We start from the raw sequence: 22,481 nt of genomic DNA, 5'->3' as shown, positions 1-22,481 counted from the left end.
TATTTCTACTGCTAACTGACCTAAACAAAAATGCATATCCTGGTGCTGTCTGCATGGAGAAACCTGTAACATCTTCAGCACATCGAAAGGCCGACCATGCAATCAGCGGTCTAGTCTAACACTGCTGAAGTTTCCTTTAAACACTTCGGCCTCACTCAAAGTGAACCAAATCAGCTGAAAGGAAGACAGGTCTGTAGCTTTAGTTGTGAGAGTCTCTCTCCAGATCTGACTCCTTTTTCAAGGAAATAAAGCAGGTAATCCTTCACACACCAAATATGTACAATTAAACCTTACTAGTCAGTATTTGTGACATATTTTCTGTTGCGGGATCTTAGATGTAACTGCAGTGTTACTGCATTGCCTGTTAAGGCTTCCTGCAGCACTGATTACAACTATTAAAAGTTGGACCTTCTTGCTTAGGTGACTTTTGTCCTTTATTCCACTGTTGTCTGAATTATTTTTCCTTCAGTTCATTCCTTCTGGGACTTTGATCCTTTCACCCCTCATTCAGACACTGGGCAAGAAGAGCTTCTCAGGGTTATTACATGCTGCTCAAAACCACTGAGGGTTCAGCAGGGCAGGCCATGGATAATTTTGTTTAGTTCAAACACAACACAAAACTTCAGAAGCCTGTTCCAGTTGTCAATTTTATTTGAAAGGTGTCTTCTACACATAAGTTTATATATAGAAATAAATATGAAAGGTCTATACAAAAATGAAGATTTAAAGAGTACCAATACTGCCTTTCATTTTTTATACTAATCTTTGAATACTTAAAGGGACAAAACTGCATCAAACAGCCCACATACTTAGTAAAATAATTTTACAATATCTCAGATCACAAAAGTCTCTTCATGTATAACATAACCTTTTAGACTGAGTTTTCTTTTACATATATGCAACCTCAACACAAAATATGTTGAGTTGCCTTTGAGAATTTCACAATATAGACTGAGGTACATCATCCTCAAGATGGACAGTAAAAACAAAGTCATACTTAAGTTATAATCTGCTGTAGGAATTTGGCATTATCACTTTTAATGACATACTGTGTTAACATAATATTTTTCAAAAATATTCCAATAAATTAAAAAGAAGCCAATCTTGCCTTCAAATAAAACCCAAGTTATTTAAAAAACTTCAGAATAAGCATTTGCTTTTATGTAACATGGTTCTTTCCCAACTTTAAAAAATATAATTCAACACCACATAAAATGCTTTTGATATAACACCATAAAATAAGTAAACTTTTTGCTTTTTGTAAACCATAATTTATAGACTCTTTCCCATAAAGCGATAATTTTCTAACACAGGGTGTCACCCACATGCACTTATGTAATTACACTAATTTACACTTAAAAGGATATAAAACAAAGCATGTGCTTAAATGGTGGAAGGAATGGATGTTAAAGTGAATATAGCTGCCCTTTCAAAAGTTGGTGATTTTTCATTGTTGTGGGTTGTTTATTTGTTTGTTTTTAAGAAAAGGCCAAATCCCCACAACAGTGAAAGGAGAGCATGTAATACAGCAAAAACCTCTTTTTGCCTTTCCTTAAGGAATCTGTCCTCATCCCAAAACTAAAGAGCTCCCAGATGTTAGCTTAAGAACTGTAGATTAAACTTGCTGACAATCAGAAGAAATATTTCCTATTTGGACAATAAAAGCATAGGCTTAACTTTAGAAAAAAATATAATACTATAATTTACTGTAATTGCACAAAAGCCTAATCCTGCAACTCTTTCCTGATCATTCAATTGTTTTCACTTCAGGAAAGTATATGGGATTTCTGTCTCAACCCCAATTTAGTAAGTTACATAAATAACTAAGTTTGAGGAATATGGACATTTAACAGTTTACATATATAGTAGATTTAAAAGGTATGTGGGAATGTCTATCCTTTTTTTCAAAGGAACTATGGTTTTTTAAAGGAGCGTTGTACTCATTTTTTCCTCCCCTTCAAAATAAAGCTTTATGAGCTCATGTTACTAAACAGTACTCTCATTTCCACTTCTTAAAATGTAAATGCTTGGCTCATTCTGTCAAAGGAGAATTTGCAGATTCACTGAGAAGTATATGGGACAAGACTCTGCTCAAGGGCAGATATCCAAAATGGCTCAGCTTGGAAGAACAGCTGTGCTGTAGAGTTCACACCCACTGCATCAGAATGGTTTCCATAACAAATTTCCTTAGTTCATTGCAGTTCTCTAATCAATTTTCGCTCCTTCAACCTCTTTCTGAGCTCACCCAGTAAAACTAAACACTTTCCACCACAGGTTTTGCAGGCATAGCTACAGGTTCTGCAGGTCCCAGAAGGCTGGCTGTTTTCCAGCAGCACAAGAGTAACAATCTAAAGAAAGTTTTCATAAATCCTGTATGACGTTAATCTGGAATCTGGCCTGCAAAACTAGTTCCAGTGATGACGATCAAGGCAGTAAGACTCTAGCTCTACAGCAGGTCTGACATTCATATTAAAGCAACCATGGGGTGGGAGGAACAAAAAAAAACCAAAAAAACAAAAAGAAGAGATCATGTACACAAAGACTTGCAGTGTCACTTTAAAAAACCCCAAAAGAAACAAAAAAACCACAAAACAAAAACCACTTTCAAGGTAGGAATGCATTTATCAAAAACTAAGCTTTGTACCATTATAAATTATTTAAGTTTGGGTTCCTGAGCTTGATACTGGACAGGGGGAAGGGTGAGGGAAAGTGTCTTATATTTTAAGTTATACAGTAATATCATTAGGACAGTATTCAAAGCCTATTATTAGAAGAATGGACAAGTCACAAATATGACTTTAAGAGAATTGTAACTAAACAGTAGTTTCTTCAGAAGACCTTAATCTTCTTTCCTTTGTTTCTGAAATCTTTCCATTAAAGCTCTAAATATATTTCCTGGTATTTTCTGATGTTTTTCTATTAGAGCTTGGAGTGCTGCTTTTGTCTGTAAGGAAGGAGAAAAGTTTTTGGTCAGATTAAGTCCTCTTTATATTGTTCATACGTCAACAAAATTCCTAGACTGCTTTTTATCCTTTTAAAAGTCGCAGAATTACTGCAAGCTCAAAACACTATTTTTCCGTATTTAAACCCACAGGATGTGCTTGGGGGACCACTGTCAAGAAAGAGACTAACAAACCATTAATAGTACCTTTTATCTCTGGAAGCTGTGTTCACAAGCTCTGTTAGTGATACAGAAAAGTATCACTTTTACAAAAGTAAAAGGACAATACAGTAAATAAATGAAGAGACCTGGATCTATAAATCATGCCAGTGCCAGCACGCTCTACTCCAACTCAGAAACTTCTGCCTGGGCCCAGGTTTGCGTAAGTAACGCTCTTCCAGTATGCAAGAACTTTGCTCCTACACACACTCAGAAGCAGCCCTAGAAACATGAATGTGTCTCAGCGCATTCGGCTTGTGCACAGTAACTATCCCTGCAGCAGAGTCCCCTAAAGGAGCAGGTCCTGTAGAGCACGCTTAGATCACACCTAAAATACAGCATGTGGCAGCAGCATTCACTTTCACTCAAACATGCAGCAGGCCAAGAATTAAGAGCAGCCATTCTTATATAAAAACTCAACAGGCAACATTCAAAACCAGGGCAATATGCAAAAGCTATGACGAGGACATGCCTTAACCTTCCTATGCTGCCTACAGAAGCACAGATGACCAAATTCTTAAGGCCAGGGGCAGAACTGCCTTTGTAACCAACCTCTGCCTTTGTAAATCAGTGGTCAGCAAGGGGAAAACTGATTCTTGGTACAAGCTCTCACCTCTTGTATGAAATATGTGATTAACTGTTAAGTCCTGGGAGAGGAAGGTTCCTGCCCACATCTCTTCATAGATCTGGTCCTAGGTGTCTCTGCAGATCTAAAATTTCTATCAGGTGAAAACTGTGAGCTTCATTTTTTCTATAGGTAATAGGAAAATGCATACTGTGCCATAGCCTGAAACATGAATTAAAATCACTGTAACTAACTAGGATTCTAGGGCATGCACATTCCAGAGGCCTTATCTAGCACAACTTGCACTTCAGTTAGAAGCAAGTGAAGGTTGGCACAAATGTAAGATGCCAAAGAATGTATGAAATCATTTGAACACACATTCTCTCCTGAAATCCACCAGTTCTGAAGCCTTGTCAGACTGAACCCCCAAAAGAAACAATCAGTCTTCCACAACCAGGGAATAAAATGATGTAGATAAGCATTTTAAGACATCATTTTGCATAGATCTAATCAGAGGGTAAACAGATGAGGAAAGACAACTCAGTTGACACCTACATGGTCAAAGAGAAAAATCTCTCTCAAATGAAGTTTTCAGAGTGCTAAAAGTGACCATCTGCAGAGCTTTCAAACATGCCCTTTTCAGCCCTCTCCATCTGACTGCTCCATCACTTTACCGTTTCTCTCTACACTGTGAAACCTATTAATAAACTGAATGAACATGAGGACCCAACAGCCCTTTCTATAAACCACCTGAATTCGAACTACAGGAACATTCAAAACTTAATTTGTTGGGTGAGAAGTTGGAGGAAATAGAAATAAATACACACTATAAAAAGCAGCAAGATGATTTACCTTAATTTTTTTTATTGTATGGAATTTCAACAGTTTGTGAACACAGATTTGCTATATTTGAAAGTCCTCATTAGTATCTTTCTGAAAAGATCAAGAAAGAGAACGCTTCTTCTGGGTGAAGTGCTTATGAGTTTATCAAACCAGAGCAGTCTTATCTGACTGAACTTCTTGAGTCCCTAAAGCAAGTTGTTTGTCAAAGCAAATAAAGGCCACAGTAGTGACTTTTAAAGGCCCAGAACATCTGCAAGGTGTAGTAATAAAAAAATAGCAATTAAGAAGGGCATTCAGAGTTAAGCAAGTCCAAAGCTTACCATGATTCCACCAACTTCTATAACTAGCTCCAAGACAGAAATCACTTGACAATATTCCAGTGCCTTCTATCAGAACAGTCAATGTTTTAAATATATATATGCATATCTATCTTACCTTCGCAGTTAGTTCCTCAGCAGTTATATTTGGTTCATATGGAATGGGTTCTCCGATAAATGTACGAAGCTTGACTGGAAACCCACCATAGAAAGGAACTATTGGCAATCTCGTATATTCATACAGTGACCTAAATATTTCTAATGTGAAAAAAATTAGGAGAAAGGGGGAAAGCAGGAGAAAGGGTGATGTGAAGGAGGGGGAAAAAAAAAAAAAAGAGAGACTGAGATTATTCTGTGAAGTTGGTTTGTTGGGTTTTTTTTCCCAGTATGTCTTAAAACTGAAACTGGCTTTGCAATTAATCCATCCCCTGACCCAGATTCTCAAACAAGGTGTCATCTCAAGTGCCTTGACTTTCATTTCCTAAAAGCTGCATTAACACTAACGTCAGACTTGTTTCCACCCTAACTTGGTGTGAAATCTCTCCTCCAAAGAGCAGTTGCAAAGAGAAGGAAGAAGAGGAGAAAAACCTAGTAGCTGCATCTCTGAAGAGGAAGGGAGTGCTACACAATACAGGTTACAGTTTGGCTCACTTTACATAGCATAAGACACTAATATTGGAAGACTGTTCTGTTCGGTCCTGCTGAGGGTTAGAGGATCAGAAATAGTCTTATCTGCCTAAAGGATAGTCATGCTATAACACTGAATTGCTCTTTCCGATCACACACTGGTTGCAGCAAAACAATATAAAAGAGAGAAAGAAGGTATTCCAATCAGCTCCAAGAGGACACATCATCTTCCACATGTGCCACCTTCTAAGCATCTCACCCAAATGCACCCAGGACAGATTCCTTGCAGAATGGGTGCTCATATTCTCTCTCTCAATTTTACACAAGAAATTCTTTTAACTGAGGTGTTGGCATAACAAAAACTTCACTGACCAAGGTGTGGAATTTTCTGTACACAAACTATAAGAACAAAGAATATTCCAAAACTATTGAAACTGAAGTAACACCTCCAGCAATCAACAGAATAAAATTCCTCTTGCACCTCTGCTGTAAAATACAAGTAATATGAATGATTTGGGCTTAAATTTCTGCCTGTTTGGGAAGATTCTCCTGAACACAGCAACAATTAATTGCAGTTTATTTTTGTACAACCTGAAAATTATTTGTACAACCTGAAAACCTGAATTATTCTGCATGTCTGCATCTGATGCCTTGGTTTTCTCCACGCAATACATAGGTTTCAACTAGAAGGGGAGAGAAACAGAACCATTTTCCCCTGCAGTCCTCTGATGAAGATGATGATGCCATACTTGAGGCACAACATGTGGCATGGAGGAGATTCTTTAGGCTCTTTCTGCTAGATGGCAAGTTGAAGAATATAAAAAAAGGGGGTTAACACCAGCAGATCTACACCCATCTATTCATGTGCTGGCTGGAAGTCCCAAAAAGATGAGGAAAGAGAGTAAACCAACCACAGATTAAATATATTTCAAACTACTCGAGGTTCAAGTACAGGTAGAGGTGTAAGATCAGAGCTTTAGGAAGACATTTAGAGAAATTACATGTCAGTTGTAAACCTCTGTTCATTTTGGTTCTTAATAGACTGCAGAAAACCCAGAGCTGGCCTAGCAGAATAAGCAGAGAAAAACAGTAAATCTATTTGCCTTTTTCTGGCTCCTTTTTCCTTTCTTCTACTGCTTCTGTGAAGACACTTTGTTGTGTGGAGAGTAACTTTGATGAGCCAATACCACATCTAATGCTGATATTAAATCCTAATAACATCTCTGAACTCTACTGGAGAGTAAACCTCCAGAAACAAGGCTATGACAAATCTCGAATTTATGTGGGGATTATTTCTACACAGATAGATAGGCTAAACACATATGGAAAAATAAACTACAAAAAAATAGAAAATATCTTACTTATTCCTCCTAATGTCCTAATGCCTTCTCGAACATTTTGTGTAAACATAGGAATGATGGGCTAGGAGGGAAAAAAAAAAATTAAGAATGTAATGAAGATAGCACTATCTAAAAAACTTGTACCTCACTTAAACCAAACAAGCAAACTGCTTTCAGAAGTGTTTGTCAGACAAGGACATATAGAGAGCAAAACAAGGATTCATAAGTTCTTCTGCCACCTTCTGCCATGAGGTTTCAGGTTGGAGAACACCATGACATTTCAGTGAGTCACTGTTTCAGCAAATACATTTTTCCAAAGCAGTGCAGGATTTCAGAACCTATAGAGCATTTGGCCTCCCCTTGTCTAGCAGGGTTTGCACATTTGTGACCTAAGTGGTTTAACCTCTTGCCTAATTTGCAGTGAAGCTCCCAGGGAAGAATTCATGGGATTGGGACCTTAAACTCATCTGATACATCCCTGCTACGCCAACTGCATTGCTTCACACGATGTGTCATATTCAATAAACATATCATTCATTTCTGCTGATGAATATTTGGAATGGTGTTAATATTTCACAGTTTTATTGCTGTTTCTGAACTTGCAAACAGCTGTCAAGATTTACAAGAACTGGGAGGAGGTCAACTACTTACTACATTAAGGTTTTTTTAATGTCATTTTATAGTATGTACTCACTGTACACAGCATCATCAGAAATACAGCACTCTCTATGGGATTTTCAAGCATTCAGATTCTTTCAAAATTTTTAAACAACCATGGAGAAGAGCTATTAAGTGAAACTTTTCAGACAGGTATCAGGTTGTTTTTTAGGAAAAAAACCAAAAAAAGTCTGTAAATAATCCAATGCAACTATAGAGAATACAAAGAACTGCAGCTGCCCAAACTGAATGATAACAAATTTATTTAGTCTAGAATCATCTTATTTGTAACATTTTACTTTGGACACACAGGTAGAGATTTTTGCATGTATTAAGTTGGTTTATTTGACAAATATTCTGCCAAACAAACTGCTGAAATGAGACAACCTCAAGAAGCTTCGACATATTTTTCTGATATTTTAGATGTCTTTTTCTTTCCATGCTTATGATTAAAGGTGACTTAAAGTTCATCTTTAATTTATATAAAGATATTTTCCCCACTTTCCCTTTTCTCCATCATTATTCCTATTCTACTGCATCTTTCAAGAGTCTTTTGGGGGAAAGGATCTGCAAGATCTTCATAGGTGCATAAAGGGAACTTCACATATATTCAATAAAATAAATATAAGTAGTACAACCATAGTTGAATCCCAAGTATGGCTTTTCATATGCTATTACAATACGTTAGTAAAATCTAAATCTGTTGAAAATATCCTATTTAAACTGTGTTATTTCCTCCTGAGAAAAGTGACACACACTTCAAATTGGGTCTTAAAAGTATTCTATTTTTGCATAAATTCCAGAAATTTAACTAGTCTCTCTGAGACAAATACCTGAATATAAAACTCTTGGTGTGAGACTTACTTTCAAATTAGGTTTATGTAGACCTAGAGACATATGCACACATCTTTCAAGTGCAAATATAGAATAAGAGGGACTTTGAAAGCAGGTCCAATTTAAACATATCATACACCTATGCACCTTTCATGGACAGTCCCATATGAATAATTATCTGCCTGCTGACCAAGTACAATGCTATATATTAAAACTGAAGAGAAACAATTCACACTATTGAACAGCATCTACTGTTGCTACTGTATGCCCTAGATACCCCTCACTATCACAAAAATGCCAATACATTACATAGTGCCAGTGAGTCTATACCGTGCTCACGCACAGTATATTTCAGTGACAGGGGAAACAGAAATGTTGATGTATGGCAGCTTCCCAACCATTCTGGTCAGAGGTTGAGCCATCACGACCTTGACCAGGTAGGTGTAAAACAGTACAAGCTTCTGATGTAGCTCTGGAATTCATCTCCCATTCTTTTAAACTGTGGATTTCCTGACAACACTATTCCTAGCTGACTCCAAAATGTAGTTATAAGAGCAAGTAGACCATACTTACGATACTCAGCAATGTAACACCAAATACAGGATAATCAAAAAACCTTTCCCTGGAAGAAAGTACTAATAAGTTAGCATTCTTTGCTTTTCTTCTGGGGTCTTGTCAAACTTACCACTTTTGCATCAATGGCCACCTGAGCAAAGCCCTTTCGATTACCCCAGACAATATTATACGTTTCATCACTAAAGAGTGCTTCCCGAACTCCACCTGGGGCAATGGCTAACAGACAGCCCTTCTTCAGAGCACTGACACATTCTTCCTTTGGTCCATGCATAACTCCATGTGCATCAAGTAATATTTTAAAACCTGTAGGGTAAGATAATAATAATTCAGAAAGTGCTAATTCATACTACCCACACAGAACATAATGGCTAAAACTTACTTGCCTAATAACCTGTAAGCCCAAATCAAAGATGCTTCCAGAGGGACTGGAGTATTAAGAGCTGCTCATAAATTCTGGTCTAAGAAGTTGAAAGTTTAGGGTTTTCAGTGGCTTTTTGTCATAGTAAAGTCATGTGCTATCTCATAATCAGGACTGAATGGAAAAAAACAGCAAGCACTCTGTGCCACCTTTCCTGTGTCCCTTCAAAGGAGTTGTTAAGTCAGCCCCAGGGCACCATCTCCTTGCCCAAGCTCTACTTTTCAAATGCAGTACAGTCCTAATAAAGTGCAACAAGAGAAAATACCAGCGAATTGTTGGGTTTTTTTGTTTCGTTAACTTTGGCAAACAAAGAGCAGTCTGCACAGGAAGGAGAATGGCAAGGAAAATGCAGAATTCTCTGTGATGCAGATCACTGCACGAATCAACTCCCCAGTTCAGCCTGTGAGTAACCGAATGGCCTTTCACACAAAGAGGCACCTGGCAAGCCTGGATTGGGTTTATTCATCTTAGGCTTAAGATTTTTCATTTCCTGAAGTTTTAAACTGTAAAGTTACATGAAATCCTCATGTCATCTCAAATTTGAAATGTCATACTGACCCTGCTCTTCAAGAAACAGCAGAATATCAAAAATTTGCTTACAAGTATCAAATGGACACATACCAAATCAATTTATACAACTAGTCTAATGTGAAAGAACATAACTAGCATAAAGCTGTGTTTGCAGGATATCAATCATGTTCACTTGGTCTGATAAATTTCAGATTTATATAGTATTTATGAGTACTGCATACCAAAATGGGAACTTCAGATGACTGAGCAGTATGGCAAAGATTACTTCTCTTTCTTGAAGTTTCCCACTGAGGCAAACAACTTTATCAGCCATAAAAAAGGACACAGAACTGTTCTAGTCAAGTTTGCCCCTCAATAACAGATCTTCATATGTTAACCTGAGGTTAAAAAATGAATAGTTGTTACTATGAATACACATTTGTTATATATACACACACATACTGAAGAAGAGTCCAAACACAGTTAAGATGACAGAGATATGTCTTCTCTTACAGTCCACATAAACTAAGGGCTTGAGAAGGAGGGCACAAGCCAGCATATCATTAGTTTAATCTTAACTAAACTCTGATCTCTAACTAGCCATTGTAGTTGGTGGGAGTGTAATTATTCATGATTTATATCTATACACAATCTGGATCTGTTTGTAAACATGACAACAGAACACAAGCTGTGTTACACCTGTTTCAGATTCTGCTGTGCCTGTCTCACAGGCTGCAAGTGACACTCACATTCTTCATCTGGTAGCATGTGCACAGAGGACACCTAAAATAGAGTTTCCCTAAAGCAATTTTATTTCTCTGTGGTGTTTTTTTCGTTGTTTTGGTTTGGGTTTTTTTTTGTTGTTGTTTTTTGTTTGTTTGTTTGTTTTGTCAGGGGGGATCTTGAAGAGCTGGTCTTTACAAAGTTTTACACTCCCAAACTAATTAAACCTTTCTGAAATGTAGCTGGTGGGTAGGAAGCTGCCTGTCTCTAAGCCCTTTCTGTCAGTGAGTTCAGGAGAGAGACAAATTGGTCACAAGAAGGGCTGAGCTGAACAGGAAAAGAGACTCCAAGGAAGCAGAAGCTGTGAAGAGAGTTTTCCTTTCTGCATTGGACATGCTGGTGAAAGGGAAGGGGAGGCAGGGCGTGTGTGGTAGAGTAACACCATGAGTCTGTCCCATTCAGAGGTCAGAAAAAAAGAACAGAATACAGACAGAATACAGGCAAAAATTTGTAGAATAATTGTGGGGTGGGGTTTCAAGTCTTCACAAAATTTTTCAGCTGTATTTCCCCTCTTGACTTTTAGTATAAACCTTATGTTCTGTACACCATAGCCCAGGCAGCAGATCATACATTACTATCAATATCTCTGCTCCAGTAGCAGAGAAGAGCCTGGTTCCATTAGAGCAGCAGAGAGACAGGACCTAGTGCAGTGGCCCTGAAGGGACAGTCAGGCAACTCTGTGCCCAAGGAAAAGGTCATCATGGAGTCAGAAGAAACACCAGGGTAATACCTGGCGGCTGCACGAAAGGAACCAAGAATCTATTTTTCCACTTTAAACAACAAAACTCTCAAATTATCTAAACAGAGTTTCTCAGTCTTCCAGAGCATTAAAGGATGCTAACTTTTCAAAATACCATGAAGCCCAAAACTGATTTTATTCCACAGTCCAACCTGGACTCTGGCCTTTGCCCCAGCACACTCTTCTCCTATTTTCCACAATATCGTGTCCATATCGGTGCTTGAAAACTAAGCAGTAGACAAAGGTATGTTCAACTCCTTGCAGTCTCATGCATCCCATAGGAAGCACAGGAACATTTTACAAACACATTCCAGTTAATTGCCATTAATTCAGGACAGTAGTGTGCAATGCAAAGTGTATTGTCAACAGCATACTTGCATGGACCTGAAATTCAGATTCATGGGACAAGCTGTTCCTCGCAGCTACTCGCTGTAGATTCAACAATCATAAAAACAGACGGATCACTAAATCGTCTAACCAAAGCGTGTCTAACAGCCTACGGACTCTCCAAACCCACCTCCCAATTTCTCCTGCACTAAGCATAACTTTTGGTTACCTAAAAATATCTTCTGAAAAGGCATCCAATTTAATCTGAAGACTTAATCAAGATCAGGCAGTCTTATCACTACGATAAAATCACAGCAGTCTTTCTAGTTTGATTCACAAGAGAAGCAGCATCTATCTGGGTTGCCAGTCATAGATTATTGTGCAGATTTTGAAACACAATCTAGAACAGTATCTGGGCTCTTTGGGCTTCCCTTCCCTAAATAGCCTTAATTCACTCACAGAACCAGAGAATTATGTAGTTTGGAAGGGATCTCTGAAGACCATTCTAGTTCAGCCTCCCACTCAAAGCGGATCCAACTAGATCAGGCTGCTCAGGGCCTCCACCCAGCGGAGTTTTGAAAGTCTCCAGCGATGGAGACTCCCCAACTTGTCTAGACAATCTGTTCAGATGTCTAATCACCTTAATGGTAAAATACCTTTCCACACATCTAATCAAAATTTCCTGTGTCGCAACTTATCTTGATTCCTTCTCACTCTGTCACTCTGTACCTGTGAGAAGCATCTGACTCCCTCTTCTCTGCACCCTCCTGTTAGGTCACTGAAGTAATCTCTTCCCCTCACTTATCGGGTACAGACCAAACAAACACAATTCTCTCAAGCTCTCCTCACACATGGTGTGCTCCATCCCCCCATCATCACATGTTCTAGTTTGTCAATGTCTGTCTTGTACTGGAGAATCCAAAACTGGATACCACATTGCGAGATGTGCTTGCACAGATGCCAAGCCAAGGGAAAAAAAAGCTTCTTCACTCAACCTGCTGGCTACACTCATGCTAGAAAAAGCTCAGCTTTTTTTAAACTACAGTTCACCTTCTTTGCTGCATGGACATGCTGCTGACTCTTGTTCAACTTTTTGTCCACTAGAATGCCCAAGTCCTTTCCTGCAGAGCCATTTTCTACCCAGAGTACTGTCACATGGGATTGCTCCATCGCAGATGCACAACTTCACATCTGCTGACCTTCGTGATGTTTCTGCCAGATCATTTCTGTGAAGGCGCCCTAAATACCAGCTCTAACCTTCAGTCTATCAACTGCTCCCCCAGTTTGGTATCATCAGCAAACTTCCTGTGAGCACACTCCAACCCTCATCCAGGTGTGCAATATAAACCTTAAGCAGTGCTGGTCCCAGTATCAGTCCCCAAGGAATGTCTGTAGAAACCAGCTGTTAGCGAGATGCCCTACTGCTGAACCCAGTTCTTCAAGACTAGCCATTCAGTCAGATGTTTCTGCAATGCTACTAAAAGATACTTGGAGGACTCAAAAGTATATTAATACTTAGAACCTTATTTTAAAGTAGAAATGGAGAAAAACATAATGATCTTCCATTTTATAAACAACTGTGCATAAGTATTAAGAGATATAATACAGAATGAAATCTAAAGTACAAAATGGGTTATGTTAATCAGCTATATGCAAAATATTTTATAATCAACTGACAAACCCAAGTCTGTCGGTAAAAGCAGTTGCAGAGGCAAAGCCATGCTGTTATCAGTATACAAAAGTTCAATTTTCAGGGATTAATGCTGAAATAAAACCATATTGGCAAAAGGACAGTTTTCTGATAAGAATTGTTTCCACTAAAAGCATCAGTACACTACAGAACATTCCTATAAATTCACAAAATGAATTCCAAAGTTTTTAGTCACAAATTGAACTTGAGAAAAGAATTGGGCACTGTTGTATTTCACACACACACAAAAAATCCCTCATGTAATTAATTTCATCAATCAGCAAAAATCCTGCACTAAACATATTTTTCATTTTCTTCATGCTTCACCTCATGTTTCATGCAAACTTGTTGGATTCTTCTACAGGTTTCATCCAAAAAAGACTCTACTTGGAACAGTCTTCTTCAGCAGAGGTTCCACTGCCTACCATACTCAGCTGGGTAGGAGATGAAAATACATCGCCTCAGACTAATATTGCCAACTTTAAGGGCATTGCTTCCAAACAAGTTTATTTCTTAATCACGTCATGCCACTCATTCTGACTATATTAATAATAACAATAATTACAAAAAAACACACCACAAGACACACCAACATCTAACTGAAGTCTCCACTATCGCTTAATACAGAGACAACTGTTTCTCTCATGATCTCCTCCTCTGTTTCTAAACACCTTAGAGTCACTGAAAGGTGTTGCCCAGGCAGGAGTATGACCCATCCTTGCACAGGCCAGTCTCATAAGCTTGTTCTTGTTTGTAAAGAACATGTTAGACACAGCTGTAATTCAACACTTAAGTTTGTCTGAATGCCTGTTCCTAGAGCTGTATTCCCATGGCACAATTTTTATTATTCACACTGTTAAAAAAAAAAAAAAAAATAGAGTTCTCAAACTGATTGTTTACAATGAAAGTATGTTACCTGGTACTCCAAAGACAAAATGATCAGCTACTACGTGGCAGTATCTCTTCTCTTGTATAAGCAGTCTAGCCATGAAATAGAGATAGTCAGCAGGAGTAGCTCCATGATAAAACACAATAAGCCCTGGTCCTTCAGGAATGTTTCCAGCACCATGAAGCTCATAACCTGTTAGGTGTTAAAGGCGTAACAGATGTCAAAGCCTGATACAATTCTATCCCAAAGAAACTAACTCACAGCAAATTGCACGCTGAAACCACATCTATTGTGAAGTGGTAAGAGCAAAGTAACTGCTAAAAAGTCAAAAGGTAACTTGCAGCATTTACTAAGTTGCTTTCACAGGAAATAAAACTTTCATTTAAAGTAAAAGAGACACATTTAAAGAAACAACCAAAAAAAAAAAAAAAACTGAAAACAAAAGACCTGGTCATATTGCCTTGAACTATTGTCCAATTTTTCCTTATTTTTTTTCAGTTCACTGTCTTCAAGGCTGCAGAAGTGTTCTAAATCAATCATTCAAGAGAAATCAAAATAAAGATTGAATAGCAATGGTGAAATGCAACTATTTCAAGCTATTATTTACCTTTAAGTTCATTGCGACCAGTAACTGTTTAAGAAGATTTGACAGGACAACATCCAATTACATGTCTCCTTTTACTCCAGGGCATGAGGCTTATCTTTGTTATTTCTCTCAAAGTTATACCTGCTCCATTTTTCCATCAGTAAGTACTAATACTATTTGGGGCTTTATATGTTTAATTGAAACACACATAAACACACTCAAGTTTCTTACTGAACTTACGTTTCTAACTAAGTTAACAGTGCAGAATATATTTAGTTAACACAAAATATGAAAACACATCAGTTTAGAACATATTCAGTTGATACTGAGCAATATTGTTACAGTATCTTGTGTTCTTTTTTATAAAAAAATAAACAAACAAAATAAACTCATCACCCAAACCCTGTCACTTCTTCCAAAGTTAATCAGGCCAGCCAATGATAGCCACAATGATACCTACATCTAGCATTTGCAAAATATATGTAAAGTTACAGGTCTCACACACCAGTTTTGCATTTGGGGCTTTTTGGTTATAGGACTGTCTTTTGTTTTTTGGTTTGTTGGTTTGTTTGTGGGAATTTTTTCCTGATGCTGTGAGATTTCAGGATGAAGAGTTCTTTCTATGACATATTAACTAATCAAGTAGCAGGAAAAAAAAAATCACAAAACTTTTCATTCTTTAGCAAGAGAAGCGTATAGAGAATATGCAAGAGCTGGCAGGGCAGAAAAAAAGTCACAACTGTCTATGAGGGACTGGATAAGAATCTCTTCTATGCAAATAAAATGTTAGACCTTATAAAAAGAAAAAGTTACTAAGGATGAAGAGAGCAAAGGCCTTAAAAATGGTTTTCTTATAAAAAAAAAAATAAATAGCTTTTTATTGTGAAGTGAGCATTTCAAGCTCTTTGATATAGCTGTTGATTTTGATCTAGTGTACTTTCCTAGATTTTAAAGTTTCATCTTAGTCTTACAAAGCCTATCTGATAAAGCCGCTGCACCATCTGGTTATCAGTGCCTTGAAAACCCACTTCTCTTTGACTAGAGAACAAATAGAGATGATTTTCAAGAAGGATTTGTTCTTTATGTAAATTGCTCTTAAACATCTCTTTCTCCTTTAGCTCCATCTCGACTGAATGGTTCTGAAAGAGGCTTATGATTTCCTTAGAAAGAAAAGCCAAATCATTTATTAAGTCTGTCTTTATAAAAGAAATAATAGTAGAAGGACAAGGAACAGAGCCCTTAGTTTTGACATTCTAGTAGAGAAAGTAGTTGTCAAAAATGCATAGATAGAAAATTTTAAAAGTAGGGTTCTGTAACAGTCTGAGGCTCTAAAGTCAATTTGAAGTAGCAACTAGCAAGTAAACTGACACTAAGTGCTCTTTTTAGCCATGATTTGGCATTATATGTAAAAGACTGGTTAAGCACAATCAAATTATGCTAATGTGCTGACATACCAGCTATCAGGGAACTGGCATTTAACTTCCAGTGTTCATATACTGACTCTGAAAAAATACAGTTAATTGATCTAATTTTTAACATAGTAATCATTTCAGGTTCTCCTGGAATAAGGAAACCTAGGAGTAGTTATAAAAAGAAAAAAAAAGAAAAAAAAAGAAAAGCATATATTCAACTGGATGAAAGATGTCATTTTGTAGCAACAAAGGAATAAAAACATAAGACAAAAAATTATACATCCGAATACATCTGAATGGCTTTTTTTATCCCAAGTCTACAATGACTGAAGTACCACTGGTAGTCATTGATAAAACTGAAAAAAAAAATTGGCCTGAATTTTAGATTTCATACAACAGCAGCAACAATCAGATATATATTGGTAATCCTGAAAGGTAGAGCCAGGAATAAGGGCTTCAACAGTTTTTAATGAAAAGTCAGATCTTGCTTACCATGCCATATTCTTCCATGCCCATCCCATAGGGTAGCCACCATTTGCCGTGCACCAGCCCAAAAATCACTGGAATAAGCTTCCCTTAGTTCATTCTTCCTTTTATAAATATGAAGAAGGAGAATGGAAGTGTAGAAGAGGATTATGATAACTCCTGGAAGTAGAAAAACTACTGCGAGTGGAAAAAGTACCCACGAAAGGTAGACTGTGTAACTCAGATAATCTTCAATGTGCTCCACACCAGTCCATTCTCTCAGAATGTAAGTCAGGCAGCTTAAGTAGGACACAGGTATTGGTCCAGCAACACAGGATTCATTTTCACCTATCATCTCCTGTTTAATAAAAAAAAAAAAAAAAAAAAAAAAGGCAGATTAATAAATCCTCAAAAAAGATAGACCTGCCTATACTGTTTAATCATACAACAAACCTCTCTGATGCATTTTATCCACATACCATTTACCTCACATCCCAGTAACACCTATTAGAAACATAATGGTTCATCCAGCAAAACTCTTACTTGATTTTTTCAGTCCTTTCTTTTGTGTAGTGTAAATGTTGATAATTCTAGCTTAACCTCAGGCGAAGATTTTATCTCATTAAAAACTGTTCACCTTACACAGATCCAGAACATTTATGCTGTTACCAATACCAATTTATACTGTATTTTTTATTTTCAGAAAGTTGTACTGTTTAGTCTATTTTACTGTTCTACACAACACACAGTACATTCAAAACCTTCTCCCAAGCACTTACTACAACAGGAAACAGCACAATCCCAAATCCAGTGCTATAAAAAACCCACTGAACACTTCCAGTAACCACAAGCACACGATGACGCAGGAAGAAGATGGTCCCAGATAAGCAAGTCTCACTCTCTTGGAGACCTGGACATTCACAGAGACTGAAATGCCAAGTCCAGGAGCACAACTCAGAGAGGCAGGAGAAAGGATGAGGAAAAAAGATCACAAAAAGTCCTCTAAAAGGTTTAACTGCTCTGGCTTTACTGTGTTTACGTGTAAGAATCGCCCTTCTCCCATGCCAGCTCCTAAGAAGTTTCAGGGTTGGGCTGATATTTCAGGCCTTTTATAATTCTGCAACAACACCTTTTTCTTAGTTTTGCACGATTTAGGGGAAAATTCACTATTCACTTCATCTTACGAACATGAGACAACCTGTACACTTAGCTATCTTAGCTACAGTTCTAGCACAACATAAATAATACCTCAGGGGAAAAGAATTTATCTTAGTCTAGAAAAGTTTTGGTCAGGACTTGAAGTTAACAGTTACTCAGGACCAAGGAAAAAAAATTTGCAACCACAGTTTAGACTCGTAGAGGGAAGCAAACTAAGAACAGTGATTTCTGAAAGAATCTACACTTGGGGTTGTTGTGTTTTGTTTTGTTTTGTTTTTTCTAATTAAAACGTGATTCACAGCATGTATGATTGCTGAGTTCCTATGCCTAGATAGACATATGTCTATCACTCCTTTACTCTTGGTCTGTTTTTGTGAGAAACAAGTGGCTGAAATTCAGAAGACAACTTCGTTAATACTATCAGAACTCCAGTGACAACAAAAATTATGAAGCAGATCTGGTTTACTCCACATTTGCTATGGGATGTTGAACCTGTACTAGAGCAGAACTCATTTATTTCCTAGTCTCAGTTTTTCCTCCTATTCTGATAGAGCAAGGATGTTCCTTTTCCTTCTGGTTTGAAATCATCTCTACCCACATTGCTAGAGATAACTCCTATTAACAAGAAAGCTGATCTCATGACAAGGACTTTGCTCTGACGATCCATGCCTGTTCCACCAATTCAGGATTACAACATTTTGCTCCTCAGTATGTTCTTGAGGACAATGTGACAAGCAGCTGATTTATCTTCAGCGATGTATAAGCACATAGCTTTAGCAATATGTACTTCACTGATTTCATTCATGTGTGTTTGGGGGTGTGAGTTAGGAGGAAAGGATGGGAGAGAGTGAGTGTGTGGGAGTGCAAGGGAAAGTTCTTTCTCATTCCAGTTGCCAGAGTCAAACTCCAGAACACACAGCAAGTACAAGAAACACGACTTGTGAGACCAAGCAGGATTTTAGGAGTAGCACTCAACACTACAGCATTTATCAGATTGTTATGCCTCTACTTCTCTAGTGGTTCTACCTACGAGGTAAAGAAAAATACAGAGCATAGGTTAAGGCACAGAATCATTTTTCAAAACTCAGAGCTAATTATAAGGCTTTAAAGATTACTTAAAGTTATACTCTTCCACCTACTATATTTTTAATTGTTTATGGCTTTCTCCAAACACAAAATCCTCACTAAGTAGATTTAAAGTCCTGTCTGCACATGTCAGCCTTGCAAAATACTACTCGTCCTTTCACCTGCAATGTTAGAGGTAATACCTCCAATGCAATCATCGCAGTTTTGTAAGTTTACTTGCACATCTACGCACTAACCTGTAGCAGAAATTAAAATCTGGTATCTTCTTTGCTGCCAGCCTCACAGGCAACATGTAAAGTACTGCCTTCTCTCAGGGACAGTCAACTCTACTCTGAACAACAGTTTTTCCTCATCTTAAAGAGAATCATAGAATAATTCATATTGGAAGGACTCATTGGACAGCACTTGTCCAACCTCTCACTAACTAAGGAGTTAGATCAGGTTGCTCAGGGCCATGCCAAGTCCAGTCCATAACGTCTCCATGCAGAGAGATCCCATTGCTTCTCTGGGCCCTTAATCTAGTGCCCGACCATGCCTGTGGTGAAAATATTTTTTCTTGTTCTAGTTAGAACTCCCCTTTCTGCAATTCATGCCTGTTGTCTCCTGTCCATTTGCTGAGAAGAATCTAACTCCCCCCTCTTTAACCACCCATTAAGAGTCATGGTGAGAGCCCCTTTAAGCCATCTCCAGGCGAGACACACACAGCTCCCTTGGCCTCTCCACAGACACCACGTGCTCAAGTCACCTTTGCAACCCTTTCAGTTCATCAGCATCTTTTTTGTAATGTGGGGCTCTAAACTGTACTTGTGGTCTCAAAAGTGCTGAAAAGAGGATCATAAACACTTCCTTGATCTAATGGCTATGGCCTTGCTAATGTAATCCAAAATGCAGATAGCCATCTTCACTCATGTTTGACTTACCAACCACCAGATAAAGGCCTCCCCCGGGCCTTTATCTCCTGTAATTTTGCTTCCCTTTAACAAGTCCATCATTTGTTCTGCTCACCTGTGGTGTGTCCACAAATATACTCGGTATCCAAGCCCAAGTGTGGTTTATGTTACTGTCACACTGAACACCTGACCAAAGGCAATGGCAGTGCAGAAGGAAAGACAGATTCTGTCTTCACGATCAAAAAAGCACAGGATGCTCCACTTTGAATAAAGATCCAACATAGTTCATATACACTAAGAGCAGAACACTAATTACAGATAACGTCATTTTGGTCTGTTCCAGCTTTATAACTGTCTACTCTATGCCAGCCCAGATCACTAAAAATTACATGACAAGGCACCACTGTCTTCTAGAAACACCAGCAATGTCACTCTGATTAGGACCTCATCCAAGCAAAGAGAGACTATCCTTGCCCTCCTTTCCAGAGGTTTTTTGACCTCTGTCACCAACCAAATCTAAAACCTACAATAGGGTGCAGTACTATTCTTAGCCACCTTACAGGTAGGATCCTTTTAAAACATGAGAATAATAAGAACTTCTTATTTTAACCTGCACCACTAACACATTTCCTGTTGTGCAGTTCAAAATAAATATTTTTCATTTAACTTCCTAATAGAGCAGCTTACATGTATTTCCACTCGATGAAAAAGATGCAATTTCTCCTTCAACTAATGACAGTGCACACTGATTTGTGCTTACGCTTAAGGCTTTATGCTGACAGTGAAGTGCAAACAAGGTTAACATAGAATTCCTTTTACTGACTTCTGGCATATGAGCCATAAAAGCCCTTAACTACAACAGTGGTCTTCAGCTGTAGTCTGTAGACATGGGGTTAACTGAGGCCCTATTGATCATGCTAGAAAAAACAATTATGGAAAGCAACATATACTGCTGCAAACCATGCACAGCCTGATTGCAGCATGTATATGAATAGTGTAAGCAGGAGAACATGATAACCAATGATAAGACAAGGGGCAGTGGGTATAAACTGGAACACAGGAGGTTCCATTTAAGTTTGAGAAGAAACTTCTTCATGGTGAGGGTGCTAGAGCACTGGAACAGGCTGCCCAGGGAGGTTGTGGAGTCTCCTTCTCTGGAGACATTCAAAACCCGCCTGGACACGTTCCTGTGTAACCTCATCTAGGTGTTCCTGCTCCAGCAGGACCTCTTTCGAGGTCCCTTCCAATCCCTCACATTCTGATTCTGTGATCATCTCCAAACTAGAAAGACATTGAGGAGCAACAGGTAGAACATGCCCCTGACAACAGGAATACACCATTTTCTACTGCATCTGTGAGGTACAGAGAGTTTTTCTACCAGAATTAGCAATGTCACTACAAACACACACACACAAAAAAAAAAAAGCAGAAGAGCCAGATACTTCTGCTAATGGCATCTGCAGCTGGAGAGATCCTGGAAGTCAGAGGGTGCTTGTGCCCTGGTTTTGAAACAACAACTGGCTGCTTCGTGCCCCTGTGACAGCAGGACGGTGGTTCCTTCTGCAAGAGGCTGGAGGGGCATCGGGCTTCTCTTTGCTGACAGGAAGGGCTCAACCGCAGCCCGGCAATAACCCGCAACCCCCACAACACCCACCCCCCGGCCTCCCCGCCTCCCGCCACTGCCCGTGCCCCGTCCCGCAACGTCGTGCCGCAGGCGCGGTGCTGACCGAGGGAAGCCACCTCCCGCGACCGGGACTCCCCAGCCCGCCCGGCGGCGACCGCTCACCTCCTCGTGGCAGCGACGGCTCCGGGTCCAGCCCCGTGTCCCTGCCGGGGCCTGGTTTTACTTCTCCGTCTGCCGCCCCCGCGGAGGCCGGGTGCCCGCGGGGCGGCCAGGCTAGGGCGGCTCCCTGCGGCGGGAGGGCACGGTGCGGCCGGCGGGCGGGCGCGGAGGAGGCGGCAGGAGGCGCGGAGAGAACGAAGGCGGCGGCGGACGGGCCGGGCCGGGAGGGGAGAGGGAACTGCGAGCCGCCGGGGGCGCGCGAGCCGCCCGGACCGCGACCGGCACGCACCGCCCGGCGCTTCCGGCCGGGGAGGAGCGGGGGCCGCCAGGGGGCGCGCGTTCCCCGCGGACGGGCAGGGGCGGGGCCGGAGTCAGAGCGGGACTTACTTACCGGGCGGGACCGGCAACCGAGGGAGGGGCACCAAGGGCTGCCAGTCCCAGCTGTACTGCACAGCGAGTTTCACGGCCGCTCGTCCGCTCCAACTTGCAAAAAGTGGGGTTCCTCTTTTCCAGCTCCCCCAGGCGCCCGGCAGGTCCGCAGTGTCATCCCGCTCGGGCTCAGGGCACCGGCTCCCGCCCGCGGTTGCTCCTCCGACGCTTCGCGGTTTGGCCGTGAGGCTGTGGGCGCTGTGACAGTGCTGCTGACCGGCCTGGGGGCTTGGGTAGGGTTCCTGGATCTATATAGAAGGAAAAACAAAAATCCATCTAAGAAGTAAGGGGTGTTGCAGTGACACCCGGCGCGGCTCCGGACACCGGGGCCGCTGCCACCGGACTCACTGCAGCGCTGCTCTGAGCTGCGACCTCAGCTCCAGGTGACACCCACTTG

General features: G+C 39.8%; 1 protein-coding gene across 3 annotated transcripts; it reads right to left on the bottom strand.

Moving 5' to 3' along the window:
* Positions 1-2,602: 2,602 nt before the first annotated feature.
* On the bottom strand, positions 2,603-21,889 carry LOC136098250 (DGAT1/2-independent enzyme synthesizing storage lipids-like). 3 transcript variants are annotated; one of them, XR_010650923.2, is made up of 8 exons: positions 21,659-21,889; positions 16,766-17,096; positions 14,303-14,467; positions 9,029-9,222; positions 6,874-6,934; positions 5,004-5,143; positions 3,774-3,947; positions 2,853-2,944 (listed from the first exon to the last, which is right to left on the bottom strand). XR_010650923.2 is itself a non-coding variant. In XM_065831496.2 (7 exons), exons 2-7 carry the CDS (start codon positions 17,091-17,093, stop codon positions 2,840-2,842), a joined length of 993 nt encoding a protein of 330 aa, XP_065687568.1. In that variant the 5' UTR covers positions 17,094-17,096; positions 21,659-21,885; the 3' UTR covers positions 2,603-2,839. The 3 variants fall into 3 exon arrangements, 1 of the variants encoding a protein (XP_065687568.1); XR_011737420.1 differs by having other exon boundaries at positions 3,774-3,879; XM_065831496.2 differs by lacking the exon at positions 3,774-3,947 and having other exon boundaries at positions 2,603-2,944; positions 21,659-21,885.
* Between the last annotated feature and the right edge of the window lie 592 nt (positions 21,890-22,481).

This window comes from Patagioenas fasciata, chromosome 2 (assembly GCF_037038585.1).
Source record: "Patagioenas fasciata isolate bPatFas1 chromosome 2, bPatFas1.hap1, whole genome shotgun sequence".
Lineage (NCBI taxonomy): Eukaryota > Metazoa > Chordata > Aves > Columbiformes > Columbidae > Patagioenas > Patagioenas fasciata.
This window is presented reverse-complemented; position numbering and strand designations above follow the sequence as displayed.

Excerpts from the sequence above, each read along its gene's own strand:
- LOC136098250 (XM_065831496.2), bottom strand. The coding sequence starts at position 17,093 with ATGATAGGTGAAAATGAATCCTGTGTTGCTGGACCAATACCTGTGTCC. Across the intron at positions 9,223-14,302 it reads TTTTGTCTTTGGAGTACCAG|GTTTTAAAATATTACTTGAT; the intron begins GTAACATACTTT and ends CTTACCCTACAG. Across the intron at positions 2,945-5,003 it reads CTGAGGAACTAACTGCGAAG|ACAAAAGCAGCACTCCAAGC; the intron begins GTAAGATAGATA and ends CCTTCCTTACAG.